The sequence below is a fragment of the Nestor notabilis genome, unplaced genomic scaffold (genome assembly GCF_000696875.1).
Source record: "Nestor notabilis isolate BGI_N333 unplaced genomic scaffold, ASM69687v1 scaffold3684, whole genome shotgun sequence".
NCBI classification, from domain to species: Eukaryota; Metazoa; Chordata; class Aves; order Psittaciformes; family Psittacidae; genus Nestor; species Nestor notabilis.
This window is the reverse complement of record NW_009925891.1, coordinates 38,557-53,918: the sequence shown is the minus strand read 5'-3', so window position 1 is coordinate 53,918 and position 15,362 is coordinate 38,557. Positions and strand designations below refer to the sequence as shown.

Here is a 15,362-nt window from a genome sequence, read left to right as displayed (position 1 = left end):
CTTTCACCTTAGAATTTGGATTAGTTATGTTATGGATTTAGGTAATTTTAAAATGCAGTACTGTTACTCCCCAGTTCTTCAGAATTGCCATGTTTTCATTTAGAAGGAGAAGTAGTTATATTTACCAGTATGACTATGTGTAATAGGCAAGTGCATGGATGATGTGTAACTGTGCTATTGTAACATTTCTCTATGTTTCCTTCCATTTGACTATGAGAATGCTTGAATGTGTATCTCAGCAAATGCAAAGGAGGTAGAAAAAATATTCATCATGGTAGATTTATATTATTTTAATTTAAGCTTCGGTTCCATTACTTTTTGATTAAACATACTTCTGTCTCATGCTATCCATCTTTTATCACTGTGAAATCTGCTCCCAAGCAGAAAGAAGGATGGTGTCTGAATTATGCAGAAATAATTTTCTGTCTATTTTTCTTCAAATGCTGGGCAGCCTTTTTCATCATCCCACCAACAGTACATGTGGCTTCCTCTAACCCTCTGCCTATTTCTGAATATTCAACTATCAAACCTTGGTCTTTGCTGTTTGTTTTTATGGCAGTGTATTGTCCTGGATATCATGTGCTTTAGGTGTAGCTCAAGCTCCTGATTCAAGGGTGAAGAACACTGTTATCATTAGCTCTGAAAAGCTTTGGACTATCAGTTTTTGAAGTGGTCTTGTAGTTCCTGCATTTCTAAGTATTACTTTAAAAACAAACAAAAAAATAACCATGCTTTGTTGATTGGTCACCATGAATTGTCTCAAATAGCTTAGGCCATAAATCAGTCACAAGTTTGGTAGTAATATGGGCAAATACCATAAATAAGATGTCATTTATACTTATACACTGACCTGTTTGGGTATGCGCTTTATTGGGTTTATTATTTATATAGTGTGGTTCACAGTATAATTGGTAACGTCCAATGAGAAATGTACTTTTGAATCATAGATCAACCAGGTTGTAAAAGACCTTTAAGCTCATCAAGTCCAACTGCTCCCAGCACTGCCAAGGCCACGACTCACCCATGGCACTGAGGCCTCGTCTACCCGGGCTGTGAACACTTGCAGGGACGGTGACTCCAGCCCTGCCCTGGGCAGCCTGTTCCAATGCCTGAGCACCCTCTGGGCAAGGAATTGTTCCTCAGCTCCAGCTAAACCTGCCCTGGGGCAGCTTGGAGAGTAGGAGATAGAACAGGAAAAGAATTAAAAAAGTCAAGAAATATAAAAGAAGAAGAAACCAAACCAACAAGCAAAATGGCTTTTCTTCACCAAAATCCAGCCCATCCTCTTTGGTTTTTGAGGATGAAAGAGGACTGACAGATGTTTCCTACTAACTAGACTGTTCTACCAGCGCAGGTTCATGGGCAGCACTTAAACTCTGTGCTGTATTCGTCTTGCTGTGCACATAAACCTTAACTTCTTTGGTGGTGGTTTCTTTGCTGACCAGAAGCCAGTTGTGGAGGTATTTCGTGCGAGGGGAGAGATTAGGGAGATGGGAAGTAGTAGAGTAGGGCACAATAATGGCAATAGAAAAGATGGAGGGAGGAGAGCTAAAATAGAGAATGAAAAGCAAAGTGAGAAAGTGATCTGCACTTCATTGCATCACTCAGAGAAATCATTGATATTTAATGTGTCCTTGCGTTCTTGTCTGGTTAAATCCATGTCATCAGAGACAAATTTTGTACCTGGTATTTATTACTTGTCCTGTTGCCCTGCATATGTGCCAGGTTTTTCAACTTCAGTGTTATGTTACTAGTTGATTATACTGACATTTGTCCTGGGTGTCTGGAAATCTGCCTGGGTGACTCGGAAGGAAATAAAAATACTTCATTGTTTTATAGGACCTACCATCTTCTCCCCCCCTCCTTTTTTCATTTTGTCTATGAGAGCAGCTACAGCTTGTTTCAGGAAGGTAAACTCCTGTCTATCTGTACAAAACAGGTAGCAGAATGCTTTATTGAAGCAATGAACAATATGGAGGTACAACACAAATGTTCTTTCATCAATGATGACATTTAAATGCACAGCCATGCAATTTCTTTCAAACCCTCATGAACCATTTCGGGTCTTTAAGCCATGTATATGTTCTTATTTTACTAAGAATAATGCTCTGGCCATGTTAATCCATGTTAATTAAAAGCATTGGGTTTGACTCTAAAATGTATACGGCACTCCTTGTTTCTCAAGTTCTCATTCTCTGTATTTCTCTTCTTCACAATGTTAGCCTTGTATATCCACGGTGTTTATTACAGCTTTGAACTTCTGCTTCTGGCAAAGACAACTTAAGATCATGCCCTTTCAAATGGAAACCAAATTGGTTAACTGTTTTAATGCTATGTAAAAATGAACAAATGGTTTTAAATGAACAGGAAATTATGTTGTATACTTAGTCTTGCGTGTGTGAAAATCTAACCAGCTTGCAAACGCTTTTAGTGCTGCTTTCCCTTGCTTTCTAAAATTAATATTTTGAAATAAGCATGCATTTAAATAAATATTGGAAGTCAGGAGATGCAAGAGTGTTACCTGACAGGCATCCTCATAGTATTTTTAATTACATGTTTGCTTATTTTTCCCAACGTAGGTGTCCGCCTAGACAGAGTACGTGGAGGTCGCCAGAAGTACAAGCGCAGAATAGATGCAGAGAATAGCCCATACCTGAACCCTCAGCTAGTTCAGCCAGCAAAAAAGCCATGTGAGTACACCACATATTCAGAATTTCTCTTTGACTACAAGCTATCGACTCCCAGCCCTGTTTGCTAAGCTCCTTCTGACAGGGACGAGGATTTGGTCAGAAGATATTACCATGAATGCTATATCCATTTAGCTGTTAACATAATTCTGTTTTAAATATGCTCATCTTTCTCAAGTGGAGTTGAACAAAGAATAGTTTTACAGGTGGAAGTGTATAAAAGCATGGTTTATGCAGTGCAAATTTTACATTTACAGGTTATCTTTATTTTCAGTGGTACATAAAACGGTTCATACTGTCATCATTAGTTCATTGAAGCTTCTAGTTTCAGATTTCACAAGATTGTGATTTTTGTAGTTTTCACTAACTAAATGAGTTTGACTGCTCAACCTCCCAATGAAAATACATTAAGAGCCTCATTAATTTATACCTTTAGATTAATACACTACCTAGCATTAGATTAAAACAGCAATATGCCACACTAATAACAGGCATAGATTGGTAGTTTGGGCTCTAGTACCCTCATGGATTTTTTTGCTTTGTTTTGTTATGTTTTAATAATGTCCTTGATTGTATCTCTCCAGGCTGAAATTAAGAGAGAGAGAGATGATCATCTCATTGCTAAAATACAAGTTCCATCCTCTTTGCGATTAACTAAAAATAGTTAGGGGTTTTGCTTTGCAGCTTATATAAACTCAAGCAGCGACTGTACTAATTCCATGAAGTAAATTTAATAGCATTATAGCTGTAGTGCAAGAGGCTAGTGTATTACCCTGCAAAGGCATACACACTGTATCAAGTGTTATAAACTCTTCCAAATCCAAATGAGAATACATACATCCCGTTGCTCCTGCTGGGAAGTTTCATTTGATCCTAAAATAGAGAAGCAAGCCAGAGGAGTAAGGAGGGCGAACTCCTCCTTGTCTCCCCTTTGCCTCTGCCCCTGTGCCTCTGACAACATACATGTCAGTTTTAGGCTTTTGAAAATACCTGGCTGTATGGAAAATGGAATCTGTTTCTGTTGGTAACAGTAATGGTAATCTGTTCATGTTGGTAATGGTTGGACTTGATGATCTTAAAGGTCTTTTCCAACCTAGTTGATTCTGTGACTGTATGTTCCCCAGTAGGGGACAGTGCTGTGTACAATACGTTTGAGCATATGGGGATCTGGAGAGCAAATAAACAGTCTTTGAACTGTAAGTGAAAGGGCATTTTAGCTGTGTCAAAGAAAAAACAGCCAGTTTTACATAAAATTAAGGCTTAAGTGAACATATGGCATAGTTTCCTTTTGCCTTTCCAAAAAACATTATGCTGATTATATTCCTTCAATTGTCCAATCTGGCATCTTCTACTCAGCCTCCATAAGCTGTCCCACTGTTCTGTAAATACAATCTAGGGCTTCACTAAGCAGATTTTGCACATTATAATAAAAACTTTCTGATAATACAATAAAATTTAATAAACTCTAATGCTTAATTTCATTAGAGGTTTAGTTTTCCTGGGTGCACAGATTGTCAGTTTTTCATTTACTTGATATTGTCATTGAGTAGAAATGCTGATAGCTTGGCATTCCAACAAAGCCAAGACCAAACAGGCAAAGAGAAAAAGATTGAATCCAACCCCAAAACCCCAACCCGTTTAATATGAACAGAGGTTAATGCAGTTGTACTGAAACACAAGAATCTCTGTGTAAACTCAAGATTACTGCAAAGTAGTGCATTACATTACCTTTAGGACGATAACTACACCAATTTCTGTAAGCTCCGTTTGTCTGAGATAACTAACCTCTTTATAAATCATTACTCATTATCTCCCTTTCCTTTCCTTAGCTCGTCCAATTGCAAACATTTTTGTAGCAAACATGTTTGTAACAAACATTTACAAAACTGAGTTTTCAGATCCTTGCCAGATGAGTGTCAAGACTTGAAACGGTTGAATCGGTTTTGTGTGCAAGTAGCCCGGGAGGTTTTCTGGACCCTGGCAGATAGTTTGTGTATAACAAGGCACAGGAATGAAAATTGGGTTCTATTGATTCTAATTAGGACGACGTTAAATAAGATTTACCTAGAAACAGTGCTCATGGCCATTCAATTTCCTGAGTGATGGAGCTTTCTGAGGACATTCAGATGGACTCTGTGGTCCATCCTGTGGCTTACATGCAAGAGGGGAAAATGGTCTTATTCTGGTAGCATTCTCTGCAGTCAGAAAATACTTTGCACCTTCTGACAGTGGAATCCCATTTATATCAAGCCCCATAACACTCCGTCCTAACAAAGAGAATAGATCTGTGTAAATTCAGGCAAGGGTGCCATTTGGGCTTTAAATTCTGGTGGTGCATCTGGGGTCACAAGATGTACCTACCCTGAAAATTGAATTGGAAGTATGTCAGGAAGTATTGGAATGTATCCTGTATTAGGAGGCTTACGGAATTAGACCTCTTCTTCGTTTTTACTTCTCCCTTCTCAGAGTAGCAGATCAGACTTCCATCTAGAGATATTTCCATTGTGCCTCCACGTGGCATTAATGCTCATTTTATGTTTATCCTACTTGTGGAATATAGAATAGCAACACTGCGTTGTAAATCTTCCAGGCTTTTTTACTCCTTTTTTTTTTTTCCCCCTCTTCACTTTTCCTTATAATTTAATTGATTATTCCAAATAGGTTTCACATGTCACCTGAATGGAAAATACAAATATTAAACACATGAGTGAGAATGCTATATAGATAAAAATAACTAGTGTGTGACTATGATGAAGTATCATTCTTTGCACAAAAACAGTTTTCTGAGGTAGTGTCTGCATGTATTGATAGTTTCCTTAGTTTTACACTCTTTGTTCTCATTGATTCTAAGAGCTATTCCTAGCTAAAAATGAGATGAGATCATTAGTCTATTTTTGTACTTAAAGAAGCTAATTCTATACATGATTCTAAATTCAAGTGTTTCACTGAAAAGCAAATATAAGAGAACACCCAGCTTTTCTCATAGCATAGGCCCCAAGGAGTACAGGTTAATTCTTAACATTTCAATGGGGAGGATACCCACAATAGAAGGTGTATGTGATAATGAGCACTGAGAAAGTCCTGAGACCATTGCAACAGTTTAACAGTGACATCTAAAATAAAGAACTGGAATGGCTGACAGAAGTTACAGATTCCAGTGACTGACTAATTGCTTATGGCTTGAGAAATACACCTGCCTTTGGGGGTGAGGGTTTGCACGTAATTAGAGGAGGGAAGAACTTTTCTATTGACACAGTCCAAAATGCATTATAATGCATGAATGTTTTTCTACAAAATTATCAATTTCTACAAAATAATTAATATTAGGAGGCAATCGTGTATTTCTACATTCCATTACATTTATTATCTTAAGAAGATACATGTCTAGCTTGATAAAAATCATTAGTGTATCAGATTTATTTGTGCTGCGACGCTTGTAGAAGACGGTGAAGTTACAGTATGGTTTAATTAGGTCCAGTATCTTAAGAGAAATTCATGTGCACTTTGAAATATGAGCCATCTGTTTGAAAAATGGAATGATGCTACTGGTGATCTTGTACTGTTCTGGACCATTTTTGCAGATAACAAGATTGTCTCCCATTTGCTGGTGGCTGAACCAGAGAAGATCTATGCTATGCCTGACCCCACTGTTCCAGACAGTGACATCAAAGCACTTACCACTCTTTGTGACCTGGCAGACAGAGAACTGGTGGTGATCATTGGATGGGCTAAGCATATTCCAGGTATGAAAAGTATTTACTGCAAATAGATGACATACAGAAATCATTGTGTGGGTTATTCTGTTATGGTCAAAATTACATTTTGTCCTTTCACTACAATGCATGAAGTTTTCTTAAGGCTCTGGATGATTCACATAGGATGTTGGTTACATGGTAATACATTTTACCTTAAAAATACAGAAAAAAATAGTGGTGTTGCTGCGAGTGTTGCTATGTTAAAAAGTTTTACATGCTGCTTAGTGAAAGAATCTTTTTCATGTATTACTTTCATTAAGATACACTCACCTTCCTCTCCAGAGCATCAGCCTGAATTAGTATGAAAGGTAGTGTAAGTCCTTTCCTCTATACTAATCTGATTCAGTGGTAGTTGTATCTGAGTCTCGTTCCTCCATTACATAAATGCAGCACTGTCTCTTACCGACCACAGGAGGTTCAAAAATCGACTTACATGCTGGCATGGCACAGAGCAATTGTTCTTTTCACTGAATGAACTGACTTATACCAGCAATTCAGTAGAAAGAATTGAATTGTACCAAAAGGTATCTTACAGCTTAGTAGTTCCTTGGTCTGCATGAAATGGGCTGTGATCTACATCACATAAATGTGTCGATATTATAAGAGCTGATTGGTACTCCTGTGAGCAAGAAAAGTGGGGGTCATCAAGAGCAGCTTCTGAGAAGATGAGCAATTTCTTCAGGTAAGAGTTCAGGTATATTCTATTTCCCCCCAGTACTGAGGTGTTTGTTCTTGCTCTGTGAGCTAGCAGACAAACTTACAGAGCGTCTCCGGGGTTCTCGGTTTGTCACCTTTCACAAGTGGTAAAGTCACACAAAAAAGGTTGGCTTTTTTCGTTGTTTCTTAAGGTATTTTTCTACTCCAGCATCGAGTGAGCAAGTTTGGTATGTTTTCATCAGCTTGCTAGTTTTGTAATTTTGATAGTGGAGCCTTGTTGAGCATAAGAACAAATAACCTTTAATTCCATCATCCTCATTTTAAATGTGATTTTGGGATACTTGAATAGTAGAATAAATAATCTAGTCCGTTTTATGTTTATCAAAGTTAAAGGTACGTTATTTCTGGTATCAAAAGAAATCACAAAGAAATAGTCTTCCAAGTTTTTTCTCACTTGTGCTAACCAGCACAAGGCCTCAGTTCTTCAGGTACATGCTTCTGGGTCATCTTTGATATATATAAACGCTAACAAAGAATAAGAATAAAATAATTTGTACATGTACGGAGCATTATTTTGCTTCAGATTAGGGACAACAACCTGCAAACTCTAAAACAGTCGGTATGCCATGCAGTTGAAATGCAGTCATTTCTCTGTGCCACAAATGGTGTATAACCAAGCTTTTGTACCACAAGCAATGTTTTTCTGGTACAGTTAACTTATTTGTGTCTCCTTAAACTAGTTTGTCTTTATGCTTTGAATGCTACAGTAATTTCTTTAATCAAATTGATGGAAGTCCCTTTCCCAGCCCACACTGAAACCAATTTATTGGTCATGATACGCCAGCTATGTTGCTAACAGTCGTAACGAACTGTCAGGCAATATCGCAGTGAAGCTAATTTGAAGTCATTAGGTGTGCAGCGTTCAGGCAACAATTTGTTACAGTGGTTAGGAACACAGCTGACATTTCTGAATGGCTTTGTTCCGAGCGGTTCTAGATGAGCCCAAGCAAATTGTAAACTAATTTAAACATCAGTCTATATTATAGTAGCTACTTTATCTTACGCCGGTTGCTAATAAAGCACCCCAAATTAAGTCGAAATGAATTAAGTAGGTGAGTTTGAGTTTCATCTTTGGAAGATACCTAGATCACCTTAACCGAAATAGAGTAGCTCTCAAAGAAGTCAGTCGTACTCCATAGTAGTTGCAGGATAACTTTAGCTGGTTTGATTTGTGAATATGCTGTGTAGCTTTGATTTTGCTGGAGGGGCAGGAGAAGCAGAGCCATGAGACTGAGCATTCTTTAACATGATGGCTTTGGTTAACATGGAAGAGGTGTTGGATGCTGTATACTGGCCTTGAAAACTTAAAGTCTGCGATCTGAACCAGTTGAGGAACACTATTTTTCCCATGAAGCAGCTTTTATAACAAGGTGAACTCAAAACCACTCCTGCTGTGGTAAAGCCACATGCTAAGTTTATTCACCTGACTCCGTTTAGGAAGGAAAAGTTAAAATAAGACAACCTTTTTGTAAGCCTTCTGGTAACAGAGGGCGGTGATGAAAACTCTGCTTGTTCTCTGACATTTGATCACAAAAATCAGAATGCAAAAGGGCTTGACATGCTAAACTGCAAATGGGATGAGCTTTCGTAGCTCTGTTTTGAATGATGGAGCTCTGCTGAACTTGGACTGCCTGTGCTCGGCTAATGTCTGACACACAACAACTTGTAGAAGAGCCCGGATTGGTGCTAGCTGACTTTTGTAAGCTAACAAATGTTACTGTGGGCAGAAACAGAACAGAACTGGGAAAAGGATGAGTTGGAAAAAGGGTGCAAATTGCATATAAGTTCACTGCAGCATGGTGCACTAAGTAAATCCTTGGTGTAAATCTCTTGGAATCGATTAATTATACCAGTAGTGAATTTGTGCCTAGCACAGCAAAGCAGCAATCAGCAAATCTTTCTTTACTATAGTGATTTCTTAAGGTTCGGTATAATTAAAGGCCCTTATATATCAGGTGCTTAATAAGTAATAAAGATCTTGACTGTAAAGCATTGCAATTCAAAGTAAAATTTGTCTTTGTGGAAGAAACCAAAATAATGTTTTTGCTGTTCTAACAGAAAGTCTTTTAATGAGATTATCTATAAAAGGTAACAACGTGATACGCATTCTGTCCTGGCCAACCAGTTCCTATCGTGGTCATAGACTGAGAACTGTTTTAAAACTGTACAAAGTTCAAATGTTTTGATAAAATCATTAGTATTTTTGTGCTATTGGAAACATTTCAATAGTTGCTTTTATTGAACAAAAAAAGTCTATGCCATCTACAAAAGGAAATATTGAAAGAAAAATATATATGGAAAGCCTTTATCAGTAAATAGAATTAGTCTCCCTGCATTTATAAATCAAATAAATGGGAAGTGTGTTGTTATGAAACATGACCATGTCTTATCTGAAGAAGAAAAAGATCACAATGGCATTAGGAAATGCTTGACTTTAGTTAGAGGAGCGTAAGGGCACAAGAACAGATGATGGTGCCCTAATAGCCCTTTTTAAGAATGACAGGGCCCCGCCATTAGCATCCTTTTATATCCTTGGAAATTGCTCATGCCTCGCTTTTATGGTTCCTATCTGCCTGACTCTTTTTTATTTCTCTTTCAATTTCATCCGCGCTCGGATAAGCGCATGCTAACACAATATGATTGAGCTGTAAAATGGAACGCTGTCGCCTCTAATCTCTTTTATGTAGATATGGAGGTACTTCCACACTCCACTTCATTCTCTCTCCATTGTTGGCCTTTTTAGAATGTGTTGCCGAGTAATGGAGGCTCAGTCAAATATTAGAGCTAGGTTTCACAGGGTGTGATAAGAAGATTATCAGCCCAGCAGTCAGATCTATTGTTGTTCTTTGTGTCAGATTAAAATATTCTGATGTACTGTAACTTCGTTAGTAAAATACTGAAGGTGCTTAGGGAGAGGCCGATGCTGCTTCATCTCCTGCCTGATGAGACAAAACCCCTATTAACTGAACTAAATAAATTGTAAATAGATCCATGAAGCCTCTGCAAGACTTTATTTATTCCATTTTATTTCATTTCATTTCATTTCATTTTACTTATCTTTTAAATAAGAGAGCCCCACTTAATTCACTATTCACTGGTGATTGAGTTTCTGACCCTTTGCATTATGTTTTGGGGAGATTCCATTTTGTTTTGGTTGTGCATTAGAGTAATTAAACTCTTCTCCAGTATGGGGTGGAATTCTGCTGATACCTTGCCACAGCATCGGAGTTGTTTAAGCACGATTTCTGTAGTGTAACTATCTCATTGACATTCAGCAAAAATGGGCAATGTTCTTTCCTATTAAGTGGAGGCAGGAAACATTAAGCTCTTAAAAATGTGCATAACAGGAAGCTAAAGACAGAATGTTCTCTGAGAAGTTTGCATGCATGAAAAAGCATCAAACAGACCATAGAAATCAACTTTTTGCACTTAAAGTGAATAATCTGTTTGGAAACAGTAAATTAGACTAATACATCAAAAATAACTAGTTACATTATTTAGTAAAATAAGCCTGCTTGTCTTCAGCTGTGTCCCTGTTTTGCCAGGAGTAACTGTGTTCAAGAAAGGGAATAGTTCGAGATTGATACTGCCACTGGTGCTAGGATTAAAAACAAAAGGGTATGGTTTTGGTGGAGCAAATCCAAGGATGTTTTGAATATTTTAGTGTTTTCTGAAACATTATTGTTCCAGCATACTCTTTGCGGAGGACAATATTTAAGCTTTCCTTTCCAAAGCAGCAATCGGGGGGGTAGTTTAACGTTCTAATGCTGAACAAGAACGTGATTTACTGCAGAGTAGTCATTTCTAAAATGCCCTTTTCTCATCATCCGTTTCAGAAATACCATCCCCACGTAGGTAAAAGTACAGAGAAAAAGTCTGACCATAATCACTTTTGGAAAGCTAATGTTCAAAAACCACGAGAGCATATGTATATGGTACATCCATGCAGGTATGAATTAGAGATATACGTACCTGTTCTCTTGCACATAGTATCTGTATCTTAGTGGACATACACCATGTGTTTAAATGGTAGAGAAAAAGTGCTGAGTGTTACTTAATGGTAGTATTCACATTGGTAGGACTTTGAAGACAGGCTGAAATCATACGTTGGAGCTATCTGGTGCATATGATCACATACATTGTAGCTATAGCAAGCATCCTGTTTATGCTCAAATCCTTCTCTGGATTGTTTTTGGGACAACTAATGCAGAATCTCAGTTCTGGAAGGGGAACAGGTATCTTCCTGTACCATGCTGCTCGCTGCTTTAAAAATCATTTCTAATGAGGCTGAGACCTTCTCTAGCCTCTTGTGCTGAATTCGGGACCATTTCAGACAGCATGAGGACTCCTGCAGTCCTATCACAAGGATGCCTGTCACTCCACAGACCTGTGGACATGTAGATGTGGCATTTACTGCTCATGTAACATGGAATGGAGTATGAGCTGTTTTGTGCTAAGAGGTTTGCAGTAATAATAACTTGAGCCTCCTGGGGAATTGGGACATCCTGCCCTTTACCAGTGTGCTGTCTTGGACACTTTGCACGTTCTCCTTGCCGTCTGTTTATCAAAAGCCCACTATGTGTTCTTCTTCTAAGTCCTTCTGCAAACATGCACTGATTATGGAAATCAGACGTGCTCTTTCTGTGGTGGAAATGTTGAACTCCCAACTTGTATGACACACATCATCTCAGGCAGACCCTTCCCTGGGTCTTACAGGTAGAGATTCCAGCCAAAAGCTTTCTCAAAAACTACTGACTTCCTGGAGCTCTGTCACTAAATTGTACAATATGGGAAATCAGCAATTGACTGTCATTTTTGGTTTTGAGTCTTAAGCATGGTCAACCACCCAACACTGCCAGTGTTTAGATCACCATGTTGATTCAAGCTTCTCCGAGCAGAGTGAACAGCAGTTTGCCTGCAGTGCCAGGAGTTCGTCTGTCCTATCATTTGAAATGTAAGGAGTGACAGCACCCTTTTTGTCTCAGAAATAGTATCCCAGAGAAGGTCTAAGTCATTTTGCAAGGCAGGAAGGAGGAGGGAGGATTTCCAGGATAATGCATGAATAAACATAGGATTTTCAAAACAAAACAGGGATCTGCAGTGTGCTAAAAGGTAGGTACAGAAAGGTCTGTGTGCTTATTCTAGAATTACTGAATGTATCCACCTGAGATCTGATGGCAGACTGTTCTTGATGGATCTGGTGCCAAAATGCCAGCTGATTTCAGTACAGAAGAGTAGGCTTTGTGTGCAACTGGAGATGTGCACCCGCTTGGTGTGTCTGCTACGTGGAAAAGGCTGGTTCCCGTTCAGAACTGAGAGAGACAGCAGTGGAGAGGTGAGGAGGCTTCTTGTACTGCTAGGCATAGATGTCTTGGTGTAAAAAGAGCACTTTAGTTTCCAGAATAGTCACTTTGGCATTTTTTTACTAGCATCAAATTAAAGATTATAATCTCAGGCATATAAACATCTCATTAGCTGCAGATTTTCATGGATGTAAATGTACAGTAAGACTCTTTTAAAAAAGCATCTGGAACTGTTGCTAGTTTTTACTTCAAATCCCTATCTATTTGTTGAAAAAGCTTGTTTAAGAATAAATAATCTCAGGCATATAAACATCTCATTAGCTGCAGATTTTCATGGATGTAAATGTACAGTAAGACTCTTCTAAAAAGCATCTGGAACTCTTGCTAGTTTTTACTTCAAAATCCCTATTTGTTGAAAAAGCTTGTATAAGAATAATCATCACCAAAAGCAAAACAAAACAAAAAATGAATTAAGAGGTAACAGCAGAACTTGGCACAGTTCTGAAAAAAAACGGGGCTTTAAAATGTTTTACATAAAAAATAAATTAAAAATCTTTCATTAAAATCCTTTTTTCTCAAGACCAGAATTAAACAATGACTTTACAGCTCTATTAAGTTCACCTTTTATTCGTACACAAGTACTTGCCTCTTCTTTCCCAGTGACTATCTCTTTTCCTTTTTGAGCCAGTCCTCTCCCTCCACCCATGCCCCCAACATACAAACTATGCTGTCTGGCTGTTGCACTTCTTTTTTTTCCCAGTGTCCCCCTTTATCTGCCTCAACCAATCTCCAAATGAATGCATGTCTATCATGGCCTTAGCTTTGACACTCTGGATATATTGATTAATAGTTGCCCTAAGCTCCTTTTAGCAAATCAAATTTTCACTTTTAGCAAGGATTTCGCCTCTGATTTATTCAGCAAAGTGAAATGCACTAAATTGACTTTGACATTCAGGGAAAATGGCTGAAAAACAAAGAGGGGAGGAAAGAGATATAAATTGTGTGGCAGCTGGAGACTTCAAGCATAAAAGAGGCAGTTTTCTATAGAATATCACTGGTTAATTTGGAAACACGCATTTAAACAGGAGTGGAAATTATTTTCTTAAAATTAGATGTTTTTTAGAGTGAGGATTTGGGATATAATAAGGTTTACTTAGCAAAATGCAATATATTCAACCCCAATTCATCACTTGCTAATCATGGTGCAAGTGTGGGATCCACTTTTGTTGCCACTAATAATTATGATGTTAAACGAGAGACAAAGAGGTTTCTGAGTAGTTTTATAATGAGGTGCTAAATTGGTAAATATCTTCCTACCATTGCATTATGTTGTTCACTCCTGTGGCCCTTTAAAAATAAGAAATGATTAATAAAAAGAGAGCAAATCAGCAGTAATGAATGCCAGTGCTGTTCATTTTCGTTCTGTAAACAAAAATGGCGCTTATTTGATTCTTAGATGCAAGAGAATAAAAAGATGTAGCAGCCATTCCCTTTTATTCTTCTAGCAAAATCAGGAGTGTTGTATCACCCTGGGTGACTTGTAGACTTGACTTACACAGCCTGCTTCCTTAGTTGCAAACACTGTATTACTGTAATACCACAAGGCAAAAAATACACCGTTGCGTACTTAAAAGTGGTCAAATGTGGTGCTGAATAGAAGAAAGGAGGAGGAGAATAAAGGAAAACAATATTAATGTGTTAGCACGTCTAGGTTATTTGGTTTATTTCTGAGGGGTGTGTAAGAAAATGCGAAAGAAGAATGTAGGAAGTAGTTTGGGTTTATTCAGTGATCAGGCATTACAACAAGAATTAGTAAAAGGGAAGACATACGGTAGTTTGCCCAGTTAATCTATAGAGACAGACCAAGAGCCTTCGGTAGGATCAGTTGTCATGGGCATACAAGTCAAATGTGCCATGCCAGCCTCTGTTGTTTAAGGATCTGGCCCGGAAGGGATAAACTCCCATCAGTAGTCAGCATATCAGCGGGAGCTGAGAGTTCAGTTTGTCCCCTGTGTGTACTCACCACCTCAGAACTTTGCAGCAATGTGCAGAATTGAGCTTTCAGCAAGTATTTCCACTTAGAGGACAACAATCCTCACCTTTGTTTGTGTGACAAACAGGTTTACTAGATTAGGTCTGTGTAAATTGCAGATGACTCGGGAACAGTTTTCCTTCTTCTGAGCCAACAAGGAATCAATCTTATTACCAGGGGTAGGAAGTCTAAATGTAACTTAACCTTTTTTCGTAAGCAGCCTGAGTCTGAGACTTCAGCAATAACGCACTTCTGCAACTGGGACAGCATCTGGAGTGCCGTACAGGAGGTGGGTGGGCACATTAGATTTTCAGGCATGTTGAAGTCATTTAACATAATTTAGTTAAACTGCCAGCCGTATTAAAAGACTGACAGTTAAGACCATACTGTGCAAAAGAATTTAAAACTTCCAAAATAGTCTTTGAGGCGGTTTCCTTTCCCAAACTTTCCCTGACTGTACAATTTATACCTCAAAGATGACCAGCTTCTTGTGGCCAGCTTCTTACAGGCAATGTGTGGCCTCAAGGCAGAAAGATGCTTTGCTCAGAAACACGGTAAGGAAGTAGGAACAAATCTTTATTCTTTAGGTAAAGAATTTGCAGCAGAGGCAAATGCTGCAGAACTGAGCCTAGCATTTATGTTCTCTAAATACCACTTCTGTATTTACAGGCCTCTTCTCCCCTAGAAGAAAAAGTTTTTTTTTCCAACCAGATTCAGAATTTAAAAAACATTCAAACAAATTTTTTTTGGGGGGGGGGGGGAGGGGGCAGTCTTAAAATTCCCAAAAGCTTTGTTTGAAATAAGATCATCAATGTTACACGTTATCTAAATTGGCCTGTGGAAGGATAACAGCAGGTGCTGGCAATGC

General features: G+C 38.3%; 1 protein-coding gene across 1 annotated transcript in view; it reads left to right on the top strand.

Moving 5' to 3' along the window:
• The first annotated feature begins 2,578 nt into the window (after window positions 1-2,578).
• LOC104404735 (estrogen-related receptor gamma) overlaps window positions 2,579-15,362 on the top strand; it is a 48,839-nt gene continuing 36,055 nt past the window's right edge. The window contains exons 1-2 of the mRNA XM_010013253.1: window positions 2,579-2,690; window positions 6,269-6,430. Of these exons, the coding sequence (XP_010011555.1) occupies window positions 6,322-6,430 (109 nt within the window). The 5' untranslated portion in view covers window positions 2,579-2,690; window positions 6,269-6,321. The remainder of the gene's footprint in view (window positions 2,691-6,268; window positions 6,431-15,362) is intronic.